General features: G+C 35.9%; 2 protein-coding genes across 4 annotated transcripts in view; both read left to right on the top strand.

Annotated features, from left to right (window-relative positions):
- Positions 1-23,439, top strand: part of LOC105233534 (matrix metalloproteinase-2) — a 333,189-nt gene that overhangs the window by 255,752 nt on the left and 53,998 nt on the right. The gene's annotated exons all lie outside the window — the stretch shown is intronic.
- LOC125777361 (craniofacial development protein 2-like) overlaps positions 17-23,439 on the top strand; it is a 72,692-nt gene continuing 49,269 nt past the window's right edge. Inside the window, exon 1 of the mRNA XM_049452120.1 lies at positions 17-22,435. Within this exon, the coding sequence (XP_049308077.1) occupies positions 19,937-21,247 (1,311 nt within the window). The 5' untranslated portion in view covers positions 17-19,936 and the 3' untranslated portion in view covers positions 21,248-22,435. The remainder of the gene's footprint in view (positions 22,436-23,439) is intronic.

The following is a 23,439-nucleotide window of genomic DNA, read 5'->3' as shown; positions in this document are numbered from 1 at the left end:
ACAGTAAGTACATTTTCAAAAATGTGCCATAAGTACTAAATTAAGATTTAAAACTGTAATTTAATACGACAAATCGCAGTAACAAGTCAGTTGCCTTGAGGGCTAAAGTTTTTGTAAAACGCGGCGTGGCCCGCGCGCAATAAGTTTAAAATATATGTACAAAGTCGAAACCATTAAAGCTATATCATACAAATTGTGACAGAACGGATGATAGTCACGCCCAATGATTTTATTAAAAAGTGCTAAAAATCTTATAAATCAATAACTAAATGCGTCGGAGATATTAAGTTTTATATCCGGCATGGTTCAAGGAGGCTTTGAGAGCTGATGTCAAAATTGGATGACAACACAGCACCGACGTGAATTCACATATCTTAGTATCTACTCTACCAATTTCAAACAAATTTAGTATACAAGGACTGTCGCAAAAGAAAGAGGACTGTTAAAAAAAAAAAACAAAAAATTAATATTTTTCAAAAGTTATATTTTTTTATTCAAAGTAGTTTCCTTGTGCTTCGATATAGCGTTTAGCCCGGTCAATTAGTATTTCGAATGAGTGTTTAAGGTCATTTTTCGGAATACTCTTGAGAATATCGGTCGTCGCCTTTTGGATTGCTGAAATGTCCTGAAACCAGTGTCCTTTCGTGGGCAAATGAAATTTTCCAAATAGGTAAAAATCACAGGGTGCCAGATCAGGTGAGTAGGTTAAGCGATTAATGGTTAATATGGAGTTTTTTGCCAAAAAATCAGTGACAAGCGTCGACCGATGACACGGCGCATTATCGTGCAACAGGCGTCAGGACCCTGCCTCACGGTATTGTTGTCGAGCACGACGAATGCGTGACAAAAGACGCTTTATAACACCAAGTTAAAACACAGCATTAATAGTTTGGCCAGGTGGGACGAACTCTCGGTGCACAATATCCTCGGAATCGTAAAAACAAATCAGCATTGTCTTTATTTTTGACTTCTGAAGACGACTTTTTTCGGTGATGGCTCTCGTCCTCACGACCTTCTTGGAATCGCTTAAACCACTCACGCACATTACTACGAGATAGCATTGAACTTTTTTCATGATTTGAAATGTTTCAGTAAACGTTTTCCCAAGTTTAAAACAAAATTTAATATTTGCTCTTTGTTCAAAATGCATTTTACGACCGATGACCAAAAGCTGCTTTCACTTTTTGATCGATAACATCGATTGTAGTTATCCAATTGTCTTAAAATTTTTACGAAATGTCAACAAGAGATCAAACGTTTTATTTCATATACCCACTAATAGGTGGCGTCACCAGAAACAGTTATATTTAAAAAGTTCAGTTTCTTTTGCGACAGACCTTGTATAACATAGTTAATTCTAACATTCCTACGTTACAGTACGTTACTCCTACTTCATATATAGTACAATTTTTAATTTCCTCTGCCCGCAAGGTATTTCATCTTACATTCAAAAATTTTCGAAATCGGTCTATAACTTCACAAGAATCCAGACGCCAAATAAAAGATATTGCTGACTTTTTGCCGAAAATATTGGTCAATCTGTGAGGAACTGTTTCTTTGATAATAGTATACCCTTGTGTCAACTATGGGTTGAATCGGATCAATACTTCCCTTAGCTGCTATATACTTACTATAAGGATTTTTAAACATACAAATATCAACAAATGTGCTATTTCAAAGAAATTGAGAAGCGTTTTTTCTAATAAGACTGAAAATAGGGCCTTAAATCGAGTGAAAACTTGCCCTAACCCCCATTTACCTAATATTGTTATCCATTCACGATTTCTTCGAATAATGATTGCCAACACCAACGTATGTATAAGTATTTCGCCGCTTTTACAGTAGAAGAAGAATTAGATGTGGTTGTGTAGTATAAAATGTTCGGTTACAGCCAAACTTTGCCCTTCGTTATTTGTTATTGTTACTCTTTCTTTTAATTTTGAACCCATGCTAATGTTTAGAAATATATACATATATATATTTAAACTTTCCTACCCTTTAAGTTCATTCAACCTGGACACAGATTGCAAAGTTTTACTAAAATCAATTCAGGGACACGTAAATTATTTATATATTTAGTGAAAACAACAAACTACGCTATAATTTATATGAGATAAACTAGTTAACTGACCGCCTTTTTCCCTTCAGGTGACTAACGTGTTTTACTTGAAGTCCTGAGAAGATTTTAGTCTAATTGATATTCTTAGGTCCAAATTCAAATTGAAATTTTCCTATGTCCTCAAATCAAATTTAATTGAATCAGCGATATAACTTTTAATTTATAAAGAAGCTGGAAGCTGTAGAAAAAATGTATATATTTATGTCTGATGTTTTTTCTGACTTTTTCGACTTTAATTAAAATTGTAATTGAAATTTGTATTTCAGAAGAGTTTTTTTAAGCAAATTACTTAATACAAGTATATGTGTTTATATCAATAAAAGTGTTTCGTTTGAGCTTGGCCATAATGGCTGGCATTTTTCGTTCAAGTATTTTTAAATATTCTTTGACTACATTGGTTGTATATATATATGGATGTACTGCGGTCCTTTAATTTTGTTATCCATTTCTCTGTCCCTCTTCGTGCCGTTGCTAGTTCTGACATTTCTTTGTTCATCCAAATGGTTTGTATGATAATATCGATTCATGTTTCAGGGCAGCTATCGGGTTTCCAATTGAATACATTCACATTGCTATCGACAAACAATAAAAACATGTCATTATAGAGCAACACCACCTTTCCGTAACAGGATGCACAGAATACTGAAAGTAAATAGTTGCACAAATAGGGTCTGGGGTTGATGCCAATACGTATGTACCTCCAATCCTCCTCTTCCTCTTCACAAGCATACGTGCGTTTGCGTTGATTCCCTCTTAACTTTCATAACCTAGACCAAACAATTTTATAATATTTTGCTTGGATGCGACTGCGGCGGAGATAGTGGTCGGTAGTTAGTTCAATCGCTCGTCCTGTCGCTTCTGGTTGCTTACAAGCTGCTGAAGCTTCATTGTCGCCTTGCTATCATTATCGTCACCATTATCGCCAACAATGACTTGGTTATGTCTACATACATACATACATGCAGTCATACAATATTTGCCTGCCCAATAAACACAAAAACTACGCGCCGCTCTTTAAAATAAAGTGTTGCACATATTTTTGCTGTTGCATTCAACATAACTTCGAAAGAATTGTTTATCTGACGATTCTCCTTCATTTCATCCGGGCCATGTTCTAAGTAGATATTTTTCCAAAATGTAGGATAAAACCTATTGAAAAAGAAAGATAAAATAACGAAAATAAAATGCAAATGATGGCGATCTGAGATCCGGAAGAGGAAAATGGGGGTGGTCGAATTTTTAAGAGTTAAGAACCATTTATCCCGATTTCTGGTAAAAGTACTGGTCCTTTGGAAAAAAGTTATATGGCAAGGTTTTCTAAAAAATTTTGTTTATACCTTTTTCACTTACTTTAAAATTTATGTGAAAAATTAAAATAACAAATTTTTGGCTTTGTATTTTTATTTTAGCCTTTTTATTTTAGGCTTTTATATTTCCCAAATATTCTGTCATTTTTTTTTTATTTAAAACTAGTCTAAACCCGCTCGCTCCTCGTTGTCAAGGATATCACTTATGTATACGAGGGCTGCTATATATATTTCTGGCCTTTTCGAGCCTTTTTTTGAGCGATTGTCAAATTGTGCGGGATCCAACGAGAACAAACCTTTTTTACGGCCAGGTGTTCATGCAATATGGAATTTATGCTGGTGGGAGAAATGCATAGGCATGCCTCTATCTGAAGGTATGTTACATGACGGTCTTGCATTATCAGTTCACGTACGGCATCGATGTTTTCTGGCACAATGGCTGTTTTTGGACGACCTTCACGGAATTCGTCTTTGAGCGAGCGTCGGCCACGATTGAATTCGTTGTACCAGTTTTTCACAGTGCTATAGGATGGTGCTTCATAGCCATACAAAGATTTTAGTTCATCGATGCACTCTTGTCGTGATAATCCACGTCGAAAGTTGTGAAAAATGATCGCACGAAAACGTTCACGAGTTAATTCCATTTTTTGGCCGAGATGAATTTTTTAATTCCCTGTAAATAAAACAATTCACGATTAAATGACAAAACGTTCTGAGTGATGTTATGCTGAAAAATGTCAAACTTTCCAATGGAAATGTCAGATTGCACCTGGCAACACTTAGTGTTGCCTAGTCCAGATATATATATAGCAGCCTACGTATATGCGTCTTGTTATAGTGAATAACAGTGCAGGAGTAGAGCAGAAGAGAGTCCCTCAGCCTATATCTAATCATATGGTAACGTTGTTCAACATTCATCGAATTTAATTGCAAAATCGACGGCTAAAACCCAGACACTACACGTAAGACAGACTTGATCTTTCCTTTTGAATATTGAATTGTTCTGTGCAATTCTTCAGGAATATTTGTCAGATATTATGCACTCATCTCAAATTATGATTCAACTTTTTCTTGATCAGTTACACCTATGTATGTATCACTATAATGAGTATGTAAACAAAAACCACCATACCATACCAGTAGCTGTGTGTTGTTATTTTGTTTTTTTGAAGTAAAAAAATAGTCAAAGGATTCTCCCATGAATATTGAACAAATGCTTATGTTTTGATATGCAAGTAAATATATTTTTATTTTTGAATTGTTGTGACTTTTGACATAAAATGATGAAAGTAGCCTATGCCCATCCCGAGGTTCCAAGCTACCTCATCACCAATATAGACATAAATTGAGAAATCGTGAGCAAAGGCCAAAGATAGCACCTTCTCCAGGACTAAAGGAAAATTTTCACTTTTTTCCGTGCTGTGGTTCGGTCGTAAATCGCGGACATACAAAATATGAGTTTCATTCTTATACTTATATAATATATTTATTTTCCAAAAAAATTTGACTTAATATCGAAATATCCCATGATACAACGAAAAGGTCCACGTCAAAATAACTACTTTTCCAAAAAGTCGGTCTTTGTTGAATTAGTTTTGTTTATTGGGTAGAGTATCATCTGTGCCCTGCGGAATACGGTATCAACTTTTCCTTTCCCAATTGTAAATTAGGATTACATCTACACCAAGCTTTCGTAGCAGCCTTTTTTGATCAATTTAACTGTTTTATTATTTCTCTTTTATCTGCATATCTACTCAATTGACTCGTTTACACAACCATTTCGGGGCATTGTTTGCAACCACAATACTTGGTGTTTACGGACGTTCATTAAAATGCAGCTGTTATAGTACCATTTTACCGAAAATATTCTCAAAAACCCAATTATTGATGACATCCAAGACATTTCGTCGATAATTGATAAGGCAAAGAGAGGGGTCGTTAGGTATCTGCGGGGGAATAGTTACAACAAACAAATCACACACATAACCGTTTGGTAGCGGAAATACATACATATGTATATCTACTCTAAATAATGACAGACGAATGCTGAATCTATTTATGTATATCTACGCCATGAACTTCAGCTATCTTTTGCAAAGTCATAGAGACACACAGCATAAAAGTGTCCCCAAGTCCACTTTCCAGTGTGACTGCATGCCATATACCTGTACATATGTATATGTATGTATGTATATAGTATGGGTGTCTGAGTTTGTGTTTATACACATTATGTCAGAATCTGAATTGCATGTGGATTTGAACTCGAGTTAGCGCTAAGCTGGATTTAATGGATGGAAGGAATGCAAATGCCAATAAGGATAGGAAGAATACACCGTAATTTTGATGTTGCTGTCGATGACGTTGTGGACAAACTACCGACCGTTATAAATAACAATGAAATTCAAATTTCGAATAATGATGTGCGCCCGACCACTAGCTGCCCTCTGCACTGCTCTGGAGGAGCATAAGCCTGTATGCATTTATGTAATATTTGATCCGCATTTCATTCACACCGACACATCGACATGCATCACAGTCGACACGTTTGTACTGACGCCAACCACATGGCTGCGTACGCACACACAGCTGTGTACATTCTGGAACAGATTTATCTTCTGTGCTGTCAATTTGCTAGTTTTGCTATGCTTTGACTAGTATTATTTCGGCTGGAGAGCTGTGGTCAGTTGTTGTTGGATTCAATTTTATTTGTAGATGGGGGAGTACATATGCATCTGCATAGCAAACGCACTAGTATCTGGTGTGACAGAGCTGATTATGATGCAGGTGCCAATTTATTCTGTGGATGTGAATGGGGTTTCATTTTAACGACAAGGATGACGTTAATATGCGATGTTCCGGATGATTTGTAGCAGGTGTTCTGTGTATTGCATAACCAGTGCCGGTTGTTTCAATTCATTCGGTGCCCCTGGCATTATCACCACAATGTATCTTTAGGGATAAGCCGCTTTTCTCATAATAGAAATAGCAAAAATATATAAGATCATATGGTCGAAGTATGCAGTGGGTCGCAATCGGTGACCCAACAGTATCATTAACGATTTATCCAAATTGAAATTAATACCACACGCCGTCACACCTTCCCAAAGTGAGCAACATTACATTTTCTGCAAAGAATTTCTAAATGTTTATTAACTTGATGTCAACGTAATGGATGCCGTGTTTGCTAACTTCAAACAATTAGCTTAACATAGAGACCCATTCAGAACAACAAATAAATTTGACAAATAAATGGCCCTCTAAACCATGTTTCTGTTTAAGAATAATTTAAGAATGTTAATAGCAAAAAATTTGTGGCGCTGAAATGGGATATCTAAATATTTTCTTCTTCGGAGACGTATAATTACAAAACGACTCTCCAAACGATGGTTGTGAAAAATTATTTAGCCTTGTGACAAGAAAACTTGCAGGTAAAACTACTTATGTCAATGTAGCTTTGGTACGCTAGGTTCATGACAACAACAAGAAGTTTTCTGCCGAAAACGCTACAGTGCAAGAGCAATGCACAGTTTCTTTAGAAACCCGATTATGTCTTCTCCTTGAGGTTAATACATATGTCTTCACGCTGTTGCCAGCTGCACGGAAAAGGCAACAAATTAGCTGTCAGCAGGACATCGCAAAGTAACAAAACACGTGTTTTAAATGGAACTTTCATCTGCCTCATTTCACCACTTTTGCATGTTGTTGATGCTAAATAACGAACCTTGCTTGAATATGGATGGATAAATGTAGGGGTGTGCATTCTTTTTTTGCCGGTATTCATACATACATACTTGGAGATAAACGCATGTCAGCATATACAAATGATAAATAAATAAGTAACATGGAAAAGCAACACGCTCGACTTATAATGTAAAGCAGCTTTAGCGAAGGTTACTACAAGGTTACTATTGCCTTCCACTCAGTCCCCGTAAACACAGAAAACGCATGTCACTCAGCGTTGCCACACGGCAAAGTCATTATAATTGCACTGAAAATTTATCGGTATTAACTTAAAACCAGAAGAAACATTAACTTCGGCTGGTCCAAAGCTATAATACCCCTCAGTTTGTATGTAATATTTATAGTATACTATTCCAATATCGGTGGTTCCGAAAAATGAGCAGCATCTTGAAAAGAAATGGACGTCTGCAAGTTTTAGAATGCTATTTCAAAAACTAAGGGACTATTTTGCATATATACAGACAGACGGACTAGCGGACGTTTTATATCGTCTCCGATGTTTCCTTCTGTGAGTTATGAACATTGTGGCAAAATAATACAAATTAATAAGTTGTTTTGTTTTTGAGTAACCACGGGCAACTACGGGCAACTGCCTGTGGTCGACTGCCTCGTTTTCTTTATTACATTTTCTTAAATACAATATTTTGCTTAAGCCTAGATACAAATATTAATCTTACATTCTAGGAAGTATATCTACAATCCACTTGAGATAGGACATATGTAGGACATATGTTACAAGTGGAAAGATTCATCTTACAATCTATGAGTTATATTTTTGGACCACCTAGGGCGGACAGTATTAGGAAAGTACCATATGGGTTACATATTTATAACAGAAATACAATATGTTCATGTAATATGAACTGGTGGTATTAACTCCCCCACCTCTAAATTGAAGCGTCCCGATTCAAATAGATATAGTATGTGAGGCTATAAACTAATTTATCAATTTGAACAGTACTATTTTGAAATCTTAATTTATTTTACAATTTATTTAAATTTGATCGAAGATAAACGATACATTTCATATTATTTTCGACTTTTTATTATTTTTTGATAGAAGTCTTTTTATATGTGACATCATTTATTGTTATATTACCTGAATACATTTCAGCAATTTTTTCTTTTACATTATTGAAATTATTTTTTTGGAGTATATTTTTTTATTCTATTGTCGGTATTATCTCTTCGACTGGCGTCTTAGGATTTTCTTGTCCCAAGTATTTTAAATTTTGTATATTTATATTTCTATTTGGCTTTTCGCCATTCTTTTTTGTTTTATTTTGCCGGTAAAATCTTCGGCTGGCGTTGTAGAACTTGTTTGTTCCACAATTTTAAAGTATTTTTTTATTTTTAGTATTGCCGGTACTTTCTCCGGCTAGTGTCTTAGAATTGTCTTGTCCCAAGTAATATACATTTTCTATTTTAATATTTTGATATGTTTATATATTTATATTTATTGTTTATATTTATTTTATATTTTTTTCCATTATTTCTGTTTTATTTTGCCTTTACTTCGGCTGGAGTTGTAGAACATTTTCGTTCCACAATATTCTTTTATAATTCTTCGTTTTACTCTGCTGGTATGAATCTTCAGCTGGCGTTTTAGGACGTTTTTCTCCGAAAAAATTTGTTTATATTTTAATATATATATGTAATTTTATATTTTTTACCATTATTTTTAATTTTATTTTGCCGGTAAAATCTTCGGCAGGCGCTTCAGGAGTCTCTGCTCCCAAAAAATGATGTTTTTCTTACATTTAACTTTATTTTTCAGTTTTTTTATATATATTTGTGAGTTTCATGAAATATATAGTAATACTCACAAAAATATAGTTAAATTTCGTTTTGCATGCATATTAAAAATATTTAAATGGCATATATTTTGTAGCCTGTCTGTATTTAAATATATGTTTTGATCTTTTCCGGGAAAAGATACTCTTTTATTCTGGAGGGTCTGGAGTTCAGAATCGCAGAACTGAGTTTATATTATAAACCGGAGGGTCCCCCTTGCGGTAGTGAATCGCGGTTTTAAAAATATTTTATTATTTGGCTGGTCGAGCCTTCATTTAAAATTTTTAATATTTAATTTGATATAATTTGTATATATTTGATATACAATTTTTTTTATTTTTATTTTTAAACACAGACAGTTGTGAGTGTCATGATTATTATTTTTATAATACTAAAACAACATAACTAAACATTTTGTACTTAATGCAATTAATTAATATAAGAGCTACTTACAACTATTTTGTTGTTGTTGAATTTGATGCTGCTGTTGAATATGTTGTTGTTGTTGTTAATCAGGTTGCTGCCTTTAAAATTTGTTACTGCTATTTCTGTTGCTGCTTTTACTGCTACTGCTGTTGCGTACGTTTGTTTGCTGTTCGCCCGTAATACGTGGCGCGTTCGATTGGCAGTTGGCACAAACACACACTCGAAATTTTTTCAATATTTTTCTAAGTGGCGCTGAGATTTTTTTGTTTATGTGTCTCTTTTTGGAATTAGCGTTTTTTCAAAATTTTTTGTTTTTACTTTTTTGTTGTAATGCGTTGCTTGTTGTTGTTTATGAGGTGCTGTATTCTTTTGCTGGAGCTCTTGCCGTCGTCCTTGAAGACATCAATTTATCCGTATGTGTAAAGTTGCTGCTCTACCACAGTCAGTTCATGTTCAATACACAGAACTTGCCAATTTCGGTTTGTTTTTCTCTTTTCTCCTCAGTAGAGGATACTTGATTTATTTTTCGACGGTAACACGGGGATTTTTGGTCCCCTTAAACAGTTACCGCCTAATCTTATTGTTTCATTTTGGTCCAACAGGAGTTTTGCGATACTCCTGGCAGGATCGCCAATTAATAAGTTGTTTTGTTTTTGAGTAACCACGGGCAACTACGGGCAACTGCCTGTGGTCGACTGCCTCGTTTTCTTCATTACATTTTCTTAAATACAATATTTTGCTTAAGCCTAGATACAAATATTAATCTTACATTCTAGGAAGTATATCTACAATCCACTTGAGATAGGACATATGTAGGACATATGTTACAAGTGGAAAGATTCATCTTACAATCTATGAGTTATATTTTTGGACCACCTAGGGCGGACAGTATTAGGAAAGTACCATATGGGTTACATATTTATAACAGAAATACAATATGTTCATGTAATATGAACTGGTGGTATTAACTCCCCCACCTCTAAATTGAAGCGTCCCGATTCAAATAGATATAGTATGTGAGGCTATAAACTAATTTATCAATTTGAACAGTACTATTTTGAAATCTTAATTTATTTTACAATTTATTTAAATTTGATCGAAGATAAACGATACATTTCATATTATTTTCGACTTTTTATTATTTTTTGAAAGAAGTCTTTTTATATGTGACATCATTTATTGTTATATTACCTGAATACATTTCAGCAATTTTTTCTTTTACATTATTGAAATTATTTTTTTGGAGTATATTTTTTTATTCTATTGTCGGTATTATCTCTTCGACTGGCGTCTTAGGATTTTCTTGTCCCAAGTATTTTAAATTTTGTATATTTATATTTCTATTTGGCTTTTCGCCATTCTTTTTTGTTTTATTTTGCCGGTAAAATCTTCGGCTGGCGTTGTAGAACTTGTTTGTTCCACAATTTTAAAGTATTTTTTTATTTTTAGTATTGCCGGTACTTTCTCCGGCTAGTGTCTTAGAATTGTCTTGTCCCAAGTAATATACATTTTCTATTTTAATATTTTGATATGTTTATATATTTATATTTATTGTTTATATTTATTTTATATTTTTTTCCATTATTTCTGTTTTATTTTGCCTTTACTTCGGCTGGAGTTGTAGAACATTTTCGTTCCACAATATTCTTTTATAATTCTTCGTTTTACTCTGCTGGTATGAATCTTCAGCTGGCGTTTTAGGACGTTTTTCTCCGAAAAAATTTGTTTATATTTTAATATATATATGTAATTTTATATTTTTTACCATTATTTTTAATTTTATTTTGCCGGTAAAATCTTCGGCAGGCGCTTCAGGAGTCTCTGCTCCCAAAAAATGATGTTTTTCTTACATTTAACTTTATTTTTCAGTTTTTTTATATATATTTGTGAGTTTCATGAAATATATAGTAATACTCACAAAAATATAGTTAAATTTCGTTTTGCATACATATTAAAAATATTTAAATGGCATATATTTTGTAGCCTGTCTGTATTTAAATATATGTTTTGATCTTTTCCGGGAAAAGATACTCTTTTATTCTGGAGGTTCTGGAGTTCAGAATCGCAGAACTGAGTTTATATTATAAACCGGAGGGTCCCCCTTGCGGTAGTGAATCGCGGTTTTAAAAATATTTTATTATTTGGCTGGTCGAGCCTTCATTTAAAATTTTTAATATTTAATTTGATATAATTTGTATATATTTGATATACAATTTTTTTATTTTTATTTATAAACACAGACATTTGTGAGTGTCATGATTATTATTTTTATAATACTAAAACAACATAACTAAACATTTTGTACTTAATGCAATTAATTAATATAAGAGCTACTTACAACTATTTTGTTGTTGTTGAATTTGATGCTGCTGTTGAATATGTTGTTGTTGTTGTTAATCAGGTTGCTGCCTTTAAAATTTGTTACTGCTATTTCTGTTGCTGCTTTTACTGCTACTGCTGTTGCGTACGTTTGTTTGCTGTTCGCCCGTAATACGTGGCGCGTTCGATTGGCAGTTGGCACAAACACACACTCGAAATTTTTTCAATATTTTTCTAAGTGGCGCTGAGATTTTTTTGTTTATGTGTCTCTTTTTGGAATTAGCGTTTTTTCAAAATTTTTTGTTTTTACTTTTTTGTTGTAATGCGTTGCTTGTTGTTGTTTATGAGGTGCTGTATTCTTTTGCTGGAGCTCTTGCCGTCGTCCTTGAAGACATCAATTTATCCGTATGTGTAAAGTTGCTGCTCTACCACAGTCAGTTCATGTTCAATACACAGAACTTGCCAATTTCGGTTTGTTTTTCTCTTTTCTCCTCAGTAGAGGATACTTGATTTATTTTTCGACGGTAACACGGGGATTTTTGGTCCCCTTAAACAGTTACCGCCTAATCTTATTGTTTCATTTTGGTCCAACAGGAGTTTTGCGATACTCCTGGCAGGATCGCCAATTAATAAGTTGTTTTGTTTTTGAGTAACCACGGGCAACTACGGGCAACTGCCTGTGGTCGACTGCCTCGTTTTCTTCATTACATTTTCTTAAATACAATATTTTGCTTAAGCCTAGATACAAATATTAATCTTACATTCTAGGAAGTATATCTACAATCCACTTGAGATAGGACATATGTAGGACATATGTTACAAGTGGAAAGATTCATCTTACAATCTATGAGTTATATTTTTGGACCACCTAAGGCGGACAGTATTAGGAAAGTACCATATGGGTTACATATTTATAACAGAAATACAATATGTTCATGTAATATGAACTGGTGGTATTAACTTACACCCTGTTCAAGGTAGCAATATACATATGTAGTTCTGGGTTTGAACTTATAATGAAATTATAAGGCCACATTATGAGAAATTATTTTTCAATGGTTTGTAATCTACAAGTTTTTATGACCATGAATAGGAATTGACGTAATTTAAAAATGAGTGAACAAAATCTTTTTGCGATATGTCAACTGGCGGGAGGAGCAAAGCAAATTCGGATGTGCGTCAACTATTCGCATTAATTTAAGGTCTCCGTATGCAACAACTTTGTAACCAACGACCCCTGGATATGCCACAAATCACCATAAATATGTTCGTGCATTCGCACAAAATGGGATCCCAACGAAGGAGCATGTATTGAGATTGAAAATTAAAGAGTAGGGATGGATTTTTGCGAGTGTGGACGGGCTGAATGAAAGCAAGCTGAACAGTTACATGCTTGATATGCTGTTTACAATGCTTACGACACGACACGACAGAACGACAGTGAACTGAAAATGGCGTTGTGCATCCTACTACATGAACAAGACAACACAGCTCTCCATTTTGCATGTACACAATTTCGTTGTGGCCATACTAATACCTTGTCTTCAATGAAAATTTAATATTTGGTTCAAAGTGAAATTTTTTGTGCAACAAATAAGTAAATAGGTAAATTTATTTGTTTTAAATTATCAATTGTTATTACAAAGGGTAACATAGAGCTATAATAGAGCTATTTTATGCTTTTATTTGTAAAATAACGTCAAGTTTGTAAGAGCTGTGAATAATTTTACATTTTACATATTAGTGGCATCACCCCTCTTCCTCATCTCTCTATCTTCCATTCTACTGTCAACTCTACTGTCGTTGGCAAATATATGAGAATATTGAAGTTAGCGAGAACGACAACTGTCGTTGTAGTCGTGTCGTCGTCAAAATAACAGTCTCCATAAGAACGTGTGTATTTTAATATTTGACAGATGTCGTTTGTCGTCTGTCGTCGTATTGTATTCAGCACTTGAGAACCTAAAACTGCAAACTTGAAACCGCAACAAAAACAACAGCAGTTGTTGTGCTGCCTTGTTGCCATTTCTACAATAACTATAATGAGAGCAAGAACGAAGCAGCTACCGCAACGACTGTGTGCTTACAACGAACAACACAACAACACCAAGAGCGATACGAGAAGTGCCAGTGCAGCAACACGTGGCGACCAGCGAGTAAACCAATGCATATGGATAACAACTTCACCATGTTGATACAACAATGGCTAGAGCAACAATATTATGGCGTATATGTATAAGTTGCTAAAAGAAATCAAAGTTTGAAAACAAAACAATGTCAAACCGCTCGATATTGCCGATGCCTTGCAGGAAAAATTTTCGATAGGGATTATTATACAAAATTTCGAAATTTAGAAAACCAAAAATAAAACTTTAAATAAAAAATAGTGTTTCGTAAGTTATCAATTAATTCGAAATACTATTGAAAAGTAAATCGAAATTTTAAAGGACCTTATAGAATGACTTTATCGCCATGGATTACAACTATGTTGAATAATAAAAATCAGGTTTTCTAAAGCGAAAAACTTTAGTGACTCCTTAAACTTGAATTATTCTCAAAATGTTGAAATAAAATTGCTATAGGGAAGAACAAGAAAGGGTGCCATATGGAGAAGAATAAACATAACGTTAGAAACTCTCGCCGTTAATAGTAAAACTTGTTATTAAGAGCAAGATCCCATTCATAAATATTTTCTCACGTTTGGAAGTGTATTTGTTTATCGCATTTTTCAGTACTAACTAGCCGTTTACACATTACACCCTAACAAATCTTTGTTTCCACTTTCAACACGCCAATGCCATTAAAACGACAGTCCGGTCTATGTAACCGAAACGGACGTGGATTTTTCTAAAAATACACCATTTTTCATATAAACAGTCGAGAATTGTAAAACCTTTGAAATAAATTGCATATTATTTATTTAATCTGAACTGCACCTTAATAAAACATTTCAAGAAGGATAGAGAACAGAAGAAATACAATAAGTTAACACGGAGAGACAGATAAAGATGTTTTCAAATCTACGAAGCCGTAGAAATGCATAATAGTTTCTAAAGCGCTGTGACGCATTCACGAGCTTTCCGATTTTAGCTGTAACAGGTAATAAAAGGCACCACTTTATTCTTCTTTCATGTTAACGATACAGTTGTAAATGCTCTCTCTTCGCTATTTGTATGCAACGCAACAATAACGCATTGCAGGTGGATGTAAACGGAACCGCAACCAGCAAATGGTGCATTCTTCTTTAAAATACACCAACACAAAACACAAACACTCATATAATCGCCCGCGCATACATACGATATCGATATTTATGATAGAAATTCTTATTCAGTCCCAAAATGTTTCACATCTGATGCTACATTTTGTTTTGTGTAAAAAGGATTGACAGCTTTCGGCATTGACTGAATGAATTTATGATTTATTGCATTGCACCAATTGATTCTGCACCACTTTGTGGTACACACAGTAGATTTCGCTCTGTTACCGTCGGAAAGCCGTACACCCGGTTTGGTTTTTGCATTGGCGATGATTTGTTGCAAACAAAATACGTTTAACAGAAAGAACGCGTGATGACACGTGATACACATTATAGGCCATAATTGTAAATTATTAAGGAGATTTTTGAAAGCTCATGCTTAATTCTAAAAATGCAGTTCGGTAAGGTAGGTTTCAAAGTAGCAAAGATAAAATTGCCTATTTTTAAGTAAAGTTATAAAATGAATGTTGGCTTCGTAACTATAACAGCCCGGATCGAATCGCCAAAATGCTCTAAAACGAACTCTATTATAATTTTATGTTATTCTTAGTAGTAAAGCACTTCAAATCAAAATGTATTTAGTTTTGTATTTGAATGCAATTATCTACCCAATTGCTTAAGTCAACTATTTTGTACTTTTACATATGTATGTATATTTAAAAATGTGTCAGCACATATAACGGCGTAAATATATTTGAAAACACGTTTTATCAAAGTATTTAAAAAGTAAGGATTTGTTTACTTTTTTAGAAAAAGTTTGTTTGATTTTTCTATTAGATAAACACTTTCATAAATAAGTTGAAAATAAATTACTAAAGTTTCTTTAAGAACATTTAACGTTTTTGAATTTCGTAACTAGCTATCACTATAACAAGGACTGGTAATAATAAGCATTTGCGCAGCGGCCGGTTTCCGTATATAATGCAAATTTTAGTATACGGTTACACAGTGGCTGCTTTAGTTACACACAACTTTATTTTTGATTAAATTTCTAAGCCCTTTTAAACATAATATTTTTTTGATTCTAAAATTGATTTTACACTCCGCAGTTTGAATTACTTACGGTTTGAATTCAACATTGATAATTTCGAAACTTAATAAATAAATTTCTGCGAAAGACGCTCCTTTACAAATACATATGTACATATGTATATCTTTTGTAGCAAACCCATGTGCAAATACATGGCTTATATTATTCACGACATTTACTCCAATACTAATAATAATGTGTGCTTGTTTGTAAATGTGTTTGTTAGTGTATTATTACACGCGGCAACAAAAGTTGCTAATTCTCGGGCGATTCTCTTTTGCTGTCGCCCATTACCTTCACACGAGCAACTTGTGTTGCGCAACTCTGTTCGAGTTTTTTTCTCATTCTCTTTCACTTTACTTTAACCCATTGTCTACTCTTTACTTTAACCCAGTGGTTCCCAAACTTATTTTGTCTACCGCCCACTTTGAGAATAAATATTTTTTTAGCGCCCCCATTTTTTCACCTATTTAAAAACCACTATAACTTCAAATTAATTATTGTGACCTATATATGTATGTATATTAACGGAGAATTCTAAACGAAACTTTTACTATAACCAGCTACTTGAAACCTGAGCGCAGTAGGTAACATACAACGGCGCTTAGGTCTCAAGTTAACTCTTACGGGCTCCACCTGCCAATAAGAATGATTATTGAAACACAACTTTATAGTATTAAAACAGAGAATCTTTTATTAAAAATTAAACTAAAATAATCGATCCATATATAAAAACTAATGTGAAGAATGAATCTGATGCTCTTTAATAAGTTTGTTAATATCAGGTTATTATTTACTCAAGAACCGTCGCAAGTCGCCACGTTCGGCAAGCAAACGATTTCTATTTTTAGTAAGCAGTGTTGTTACAGCACTAAATCCACGTTCACACAAATATGACTATTGGAATGCTATCAAGAATCGTAAAAGGATTGACCACAATCCAGGGTACAATTGCGAGATCGGTTTTTGTAGCCAAAATTCTTGGAACCATTTTTGAACTTGATTTTTATTTCCTCGTTTGTTGTCAATTCTATAAGTTCTTCTTCCAGCTGAGGTGACATTGCTGTGTTGACATTTGAAAACGGATCCAACACCCAGTCTGATATCTTTAGTTTCCAAGAACTAATCTATCATTCAAAGAGCTGTTGCGGATTTTATTGACTGCTTTGATGACATATTGCAGTGATTGAAATAGTTTTTCAGTTAAGTTTCTAGCAACTAAATGTTGTCTATGAATAACGCAATGTACGCCAAGGACATCTGGAATTTTATTTCTTAAGTGCGCTATTAAGCCTTTATGGCACCCTATCATAGCCGGAGCGCCATCCGTAGCAATTGAAATAATATTTTTCAAAGGAGTCTCTTTCTCATCGCAAAACTTTTCCAATATATTGAATATGGTTTCGCCTTTTGTATCGATCTCTAAATTTCTGGCAAATAATTATTTATTATAATAGTTCTTCTCATATTTTCTCATCTCTACGCCTCTTTCTACACAACGCCTCCATTTTCTTTCTGGGTCTCTTACCGCCCCCCTTGACACCAGCAGCGCCCACAAGGGGGCGTTATCGCCCACTTTGGAAAACACTGCTTTAACCCATTGTCGTTTCTTTTTCCTTATAGGTATTTGGGCCACTCTATCACATATATTAATCAGTTCTGTCAATTAAGAAATACATTTTATTTATAATTCAAAATTAAAACGAAGATTATATGACAGACTTTCACATACATATATCACCCTTTTCACTATCGTCTGAATTAATTTGTATCGCTTTCTCCATACATTTCACAATTTTTTGGTCATACTCCATTTTCTAAAATATTTTTATTATATTATCTATATCTGTATACATATTTGCAAATTACTTGCCAAAAGATGAAATTACATTTTTTAAATATATTCAAAATATTAATTTGAAAAAAATATACTCAAATGCAACTGTACTACGAAAGAAAGAACACAAATGCCGAAAAACGTCGCAGCAAACTGTTACGAATAAGAACACAAAGCGAGTTGCTGAACACTGGAAACTCGGCGCTATTCTCCTCTCCTCGTCGCCCCCTCGCCTATAAACCAAGAGTTGCCGCAACAAAAGTTGCCGCGTGTAATAATACACTTAGCACGTATGTACATATGTATGTACAGTAAATAAAATAAATTATATTCCCAATTCATACCGACAGCTATTTCAATACGTTGGTCCAAGTACAAACACATATCTGCATACATATACAATCATATTATAAAATGTCGTTGAAATGCACGATTTTTCTCCTATTTTCCTGTCCCATCATTTTTTCGCTCTTTGGATTTTAAAGTGACCAAACACTTTATTTACGCTCCAAATAACAGTGAAAGAAGATATGTATACGTTGCGGTAAAATAAAATCGCCGCACCATTTTTTTGCTTATACAAAGTATACAATTTTTTAAATAAGCCAGTATTTATCCCACATTTTCACATTTGCCTTCCTCCGCAACCGTATAAATGCCATTGAATACGAAATTGAATGCACTTTGCTTTCAATAAAATTATTATATTTTTATTTTATTATTATTTGATGGTGTGTGTACAAAGTATTTGATGTTTACATGTGTTGGTGGCGTGCAAAGCGGCGAGTTTTTTAACACAGTGTGTTTGTTGTATTGAAATGTCTTTTTATGTACTTTTTGCACTTTTACGCAGTTTCCTGCTATTTACATGTGTGCGCGTTGAATTAAACGCTTAACTAGGATTTTTGCATTTTCATTGAATTTAACTGCAAACTCACGCAGAATAAATTCTATTAAATTCACATACATATACATATACACATGTATAGACCAAACTGAGCAAATGGGCTGTGGGACATCGAAATTCTTTCATGTGATTTTCTAAATGCCAACGTAATTGGTGCTCTTAGCAATAGCAGAACTATGCATTTCAAATGTTGATAACGAAAATATCAACGAAATTATGCAATATCTAGTCAGTTTTTGCACCGATTACATAAATTGAAAATCCTTTGCGTAAACTTGATTGAGGTGTTGAATTGTAAATAATGAAGCAAAATGGTAAAAAAATTTTAACTCGTTATTTTTGTTTATTAAAATAAAATAAATCTAAAGCTGATTAAGAATAGATATGAGATTTGTTAATTTAATTAAGCTGGTCGAACTCGACTTTCCAATTCCAATATTTTTATTTGTAAATAGCATTCGAAGCTTTTTCAAATTAGAAACTGCTCACTTGGGCCATCGTGCATTAACCTATTCAACATCTTCTTAAATTTATGTTTGGGAAACTTTGACTAAATCTTTGCCCTGAAATCGGATTAAAACTTCGCCCTTTCCGAAGTAACTGTTTTGTTAAAAACTACTAAAATCGCGATAAATAAATAACCGAATGATTCAAGACATACAATTTTACACACGATATTGTACAAGCGGAGAAAATTCATACCTCGAAACCTACTCGTCCGATTTCAGCTGAATTCGGAGAATAAAACGCGAAATTAGACAAAAACCACGTCTAATTTAATTTGGCACAAACAGTGCTCTCAAAGTATCTTATCTTAAGGAGCCAATAGTTGTCGAAATCGAGTTTTAATTTTTCAAGAACCCAAAAACCAAATATGTAGACCTCAGTCTGTATGGCTGTCTTTTTGCTGAATATATAGGTCAATTTATGAGATATCCTCGTTTATGGAGGATGGAGTCATGTGTAGAAGTTCACGCAAGTGAGGAAAGTTCTCTGATCGCCATTCACTTGGGAGTGGCCAGAAACGATTCTTTTACATATGACTCAAGCAGCTCACGACTTCCGGTCTTTGACCAAGTATCCTCTGGGTAGCCTAAGAACATCCGTTTGAAGGCGAGCTAAAGTGAGAAGGCGAAATATCCCCTACTTAGGGTTGTGCGCCGGGTTTGGGACCCGCCACGTAAAAAAGCACACCCAATGAAAAAGCAAACACAGCCTCGGATGAGAGACCCCCCTTTTGATGACGACCATGGCAAACGAAATAAGGATTATGATTTGAGGGCATGCACTTGGAATGTCCGGTCCCTTAATTGGGAAGGTGCCGCTGCCCAGCTGGTAGATGTCCTCGTGAAAATAAAGGCTGACATCACCGCCGTCCAAGAAATGCGATGGACGGGACAAGGACAGAGACAAATAGGTCCTTATAGCATTTACTACAGTGGCCATATAAAGGAGCGCAAGTTTGGTGTTGGATTCGTGGTGGGAGAGAGACTCCGTCGCCGAGTACTATCATTCACTCCGGAGAATGAACGTCTAGCCACAATCCGCATCAAAGCGAGGTTCTTCAACATATCGCTGATTTGCGCCCACGCCCCGACGGAAGAGAAGGACGATGTGACCAAAGATGCTTTTTATGAGTGCTTGGAGCGCACTTATGAGAGATGCCCCCGCCACGATGTCAAAATAGTGCTTGGCGACTTCAACGCCAGGGTGGGCAAAGAAGGTATCTTTGGCACTACGGTCGGTAAATTCAGCCTCCATGAGGAAACATCCCCAAATGGGTTGAGGCTGATCGACTTCGCCGGGGCCCGAAATATGGTTATCTGTAGTACTAGATTCCAGCATAAGAAGATACATCAAGCTACCTTGCTGTCTCCGGATCGAAAAACCACCAACCAGATCGATCATGTTGTGATAGACGGAAGACACGTCTCCAGTGTTTTAGATGTGCGTGCGCTCCGAGGTCCTAACATCGACTCGGACCACTATCTTGTTGCAGCCAATATTCGCACCCGCCTCTGTGCAACAAAAAACGCACGCAAACAAACACAAGGAAGGTTCGACGTCGAGAAGCTGCAATCACAACAGACAGCCGAACGATTTTCTACTCGGCTTGCACTCCTGCTCTCTGAGAGCACTCGTCAACAACTCGGTATAAGGGAACTGTGGGACGGCATTTCAAACTCCTTACGTACAGCTGCAACCGAAACCATTGGTTTTCGGAAAGTGCAAAAGAACAGCTGGTACGACGACGAGTGCCGTGTCGCAGCGGAGAGAAAACAGGCTGCCTACCTCGAAACGTTACGATCGACTGCAACACGTGCGGGATGGGATAGATACCGAGAGTTGAAGAGGGAAGCGAGACGCATTTGCAGACAGAAGAAGAAAGAGGCCGAAATGCGTGAGTACGAACAGCTTGATAAGCTGGCCGACAGGGGTAATGCTCGAAAATTCTACGAAAAAATGCGGCGACTTACAGAAGGTTTCAAGACCGGAATACTCCTGTAGAACCCCCAAAGGTGATCTAGCCACCGATGCCCAGAGCATACTTAGATTATGGAGGGAACACTTCTCCAGCCTGCTGAATGGCAGCGAACACATAACACCAGGAGAAGGCGAACCCGATTCCCCAATCGATGACGATGGAGCAGACGTTCCATTGCCCGGCCATGACGAAGTTCGAATAGCAGTAGCCCGCCTGAAGAACAACAAAGCGGCAGGGGCCGACGGATTGCCGGCCGAGCTATTCAAACACGGCGTCGAAGAACTGATAAGGAGCATGCATCAGCTTCTTTGCAAAATATGGTCGGATGAGAGCATGCCCAACGATTGGAATTTAAGTGTGCTATGCCCAATCCATAAAAAAGGAGACCCCACAATCTGCGCCAACTACCGTGGGATTAGCCTCCTCAACATCGCGTACATGGTTCTATCGAGCGTATTGTGTGAAAGATTAAAGCCCACCGTCAACAAACTGATTGGACCTTATCAGTGTGGCTTCAGACCTGGTAAATCAACAACCGACCAGATATTCATCATGCGCCAAATCTAGGAAAAGACCCGTGAAAGGAGAATCGACACTCACCACCTATTCGTCGATTTCAAAGCTGCTTTCGACAGCACGAAAAGGAGCTGCCTTTATGCCGCGATGTCTGAATTTGGTATCCCCGCAAAATTAATACGGCTGTGTAAACTGACGTTGAGCAACACGAAAAGCTCCGTCAGGATCGGGAAGGACCTCTCCGAGCCGTTCGATACCAAACGAGGTTTCAGACAAGGCGACTCCCTATCGTGCGACTTCTTCAATCTGCTGCTGGAGAAAATTATTCGAGCTGCAGAACTTAATCGAGCAGGTACAATCTTTTATAAGAGTGTACAGCTGCTGGCGTATGCCGATGATATTGATATCATCGGTCTCAACACCCGCGCCGTTAGTTCTGCTTTCTCCAGACTGAACAAGGAAGCAACGCAAATGGGTCTGGCAGTGAACGAAGGCAAGACGAAATATCTCCTGTCATCAAACAAACAGTCGTCGCACTCGCGACTTGGCACTCACGTCACTGTTGACAGTCATAACTTTGAAGTTGTAGATAATTTCGTCTATTTAGGAACCAGCATTAACACCACCAACAATGTCAGCCTAGAAATCCAACGCAGGATTACTCTTGCCAACAGGTGCTACTTCGGACTGAGTAGGTAATTGAAAAGTAAAGTCCTCTCTCGACGAACAAAAACCAACTCTATAAGTCGCTCATAATTGTCGTCCTGCTATATGGTGCAGAGGCTTGGACGATGACAACAACCGATGAGTCGACGTTGCGAGTTTTCGAGAGAAAAGTTCTGCGGAAGATTTATGGTCCTTTGCGCGTTGGCCACGGCGAATACCGCATCCGATGGAACGATGAGCTGTACGAGATATACGACGACATTGACTTAGTTCAGCGAATTAAAAGACAGCGGCTACGCTGGCTAGGTCATGTTGTCCGGATGGATGAAAACACTCCAGCTCTGAAAGTATTCGACGCAGTACCCGCCGCGGGAAGCAGAGGAAGAGGAAGACCTCCACTCCGGTGGAAGGACCAAGTGGAGAAGGACCTGGCCTCGCTTGGAATATCCAATTGGCGCCACGTAGCGAAGAGAAGAAACGATTGGCGCGCTGTTGTTGACTCGGCTATAATCGCGTAAGCGATGTCTACGCCAGTAAAGAAGAAGAAGACTCGTATGATTGAATTACGGGGAGAATGTTTCTTTTATAATAATATTGTATATCCTGATGTTAAAAACGGGTAAAATCTAATTAATACATTTCCAGTTACCTTTATACCTCCCTCATCCCAAAATATCCTATATACTAATTTTCGACTTTCCACCTGACCTGTTTGTCACAATATGTGACATTAATATGAAATTAAGTGGATGCGTTATGTAACTATATTTATGGTTTAAACCGCTTATCCATAATTTAATAAATTCCAATCCTTTGGTTTACGTTTTTGGCTTCAAATTTTGATATTGCCAACACCTCAATGTGTTTAGCCGACTTTAATCCTTGCCGGTTGCAAGAGTATACAATGTTCGGTTTTACCCGAACATTTTACGACTTTATTTAAATGATAATTTTGTATTTACCTCAAATTAATTTATTGAAATATTGTTTCACAGTTGGGCCTTTAAGGGTGTTGAAATCAAGCAATTATCTT

This window comes from Bactrocera dorsalis, chromosome 3 (assembly GCF_023373825.1).
Source record: "Bactrocera dorsalis isolate Fly_Bdor chromosome 3, ASM2337382v1, whole genome shotgun sequence".
NCBI classification, from domain to species: domain Eukaryota; kingdom Metazoa; phylum Arthropoda; class Insecta; order Diptera; family Tephritidae; genus Bactrocera; species Bactrocera dorsalis.
The sequence above is the reverse complement of the archived record's forward strand: the minus strand, read 5'-3'. Positions and strand labels throughout refer to the sequence as shown.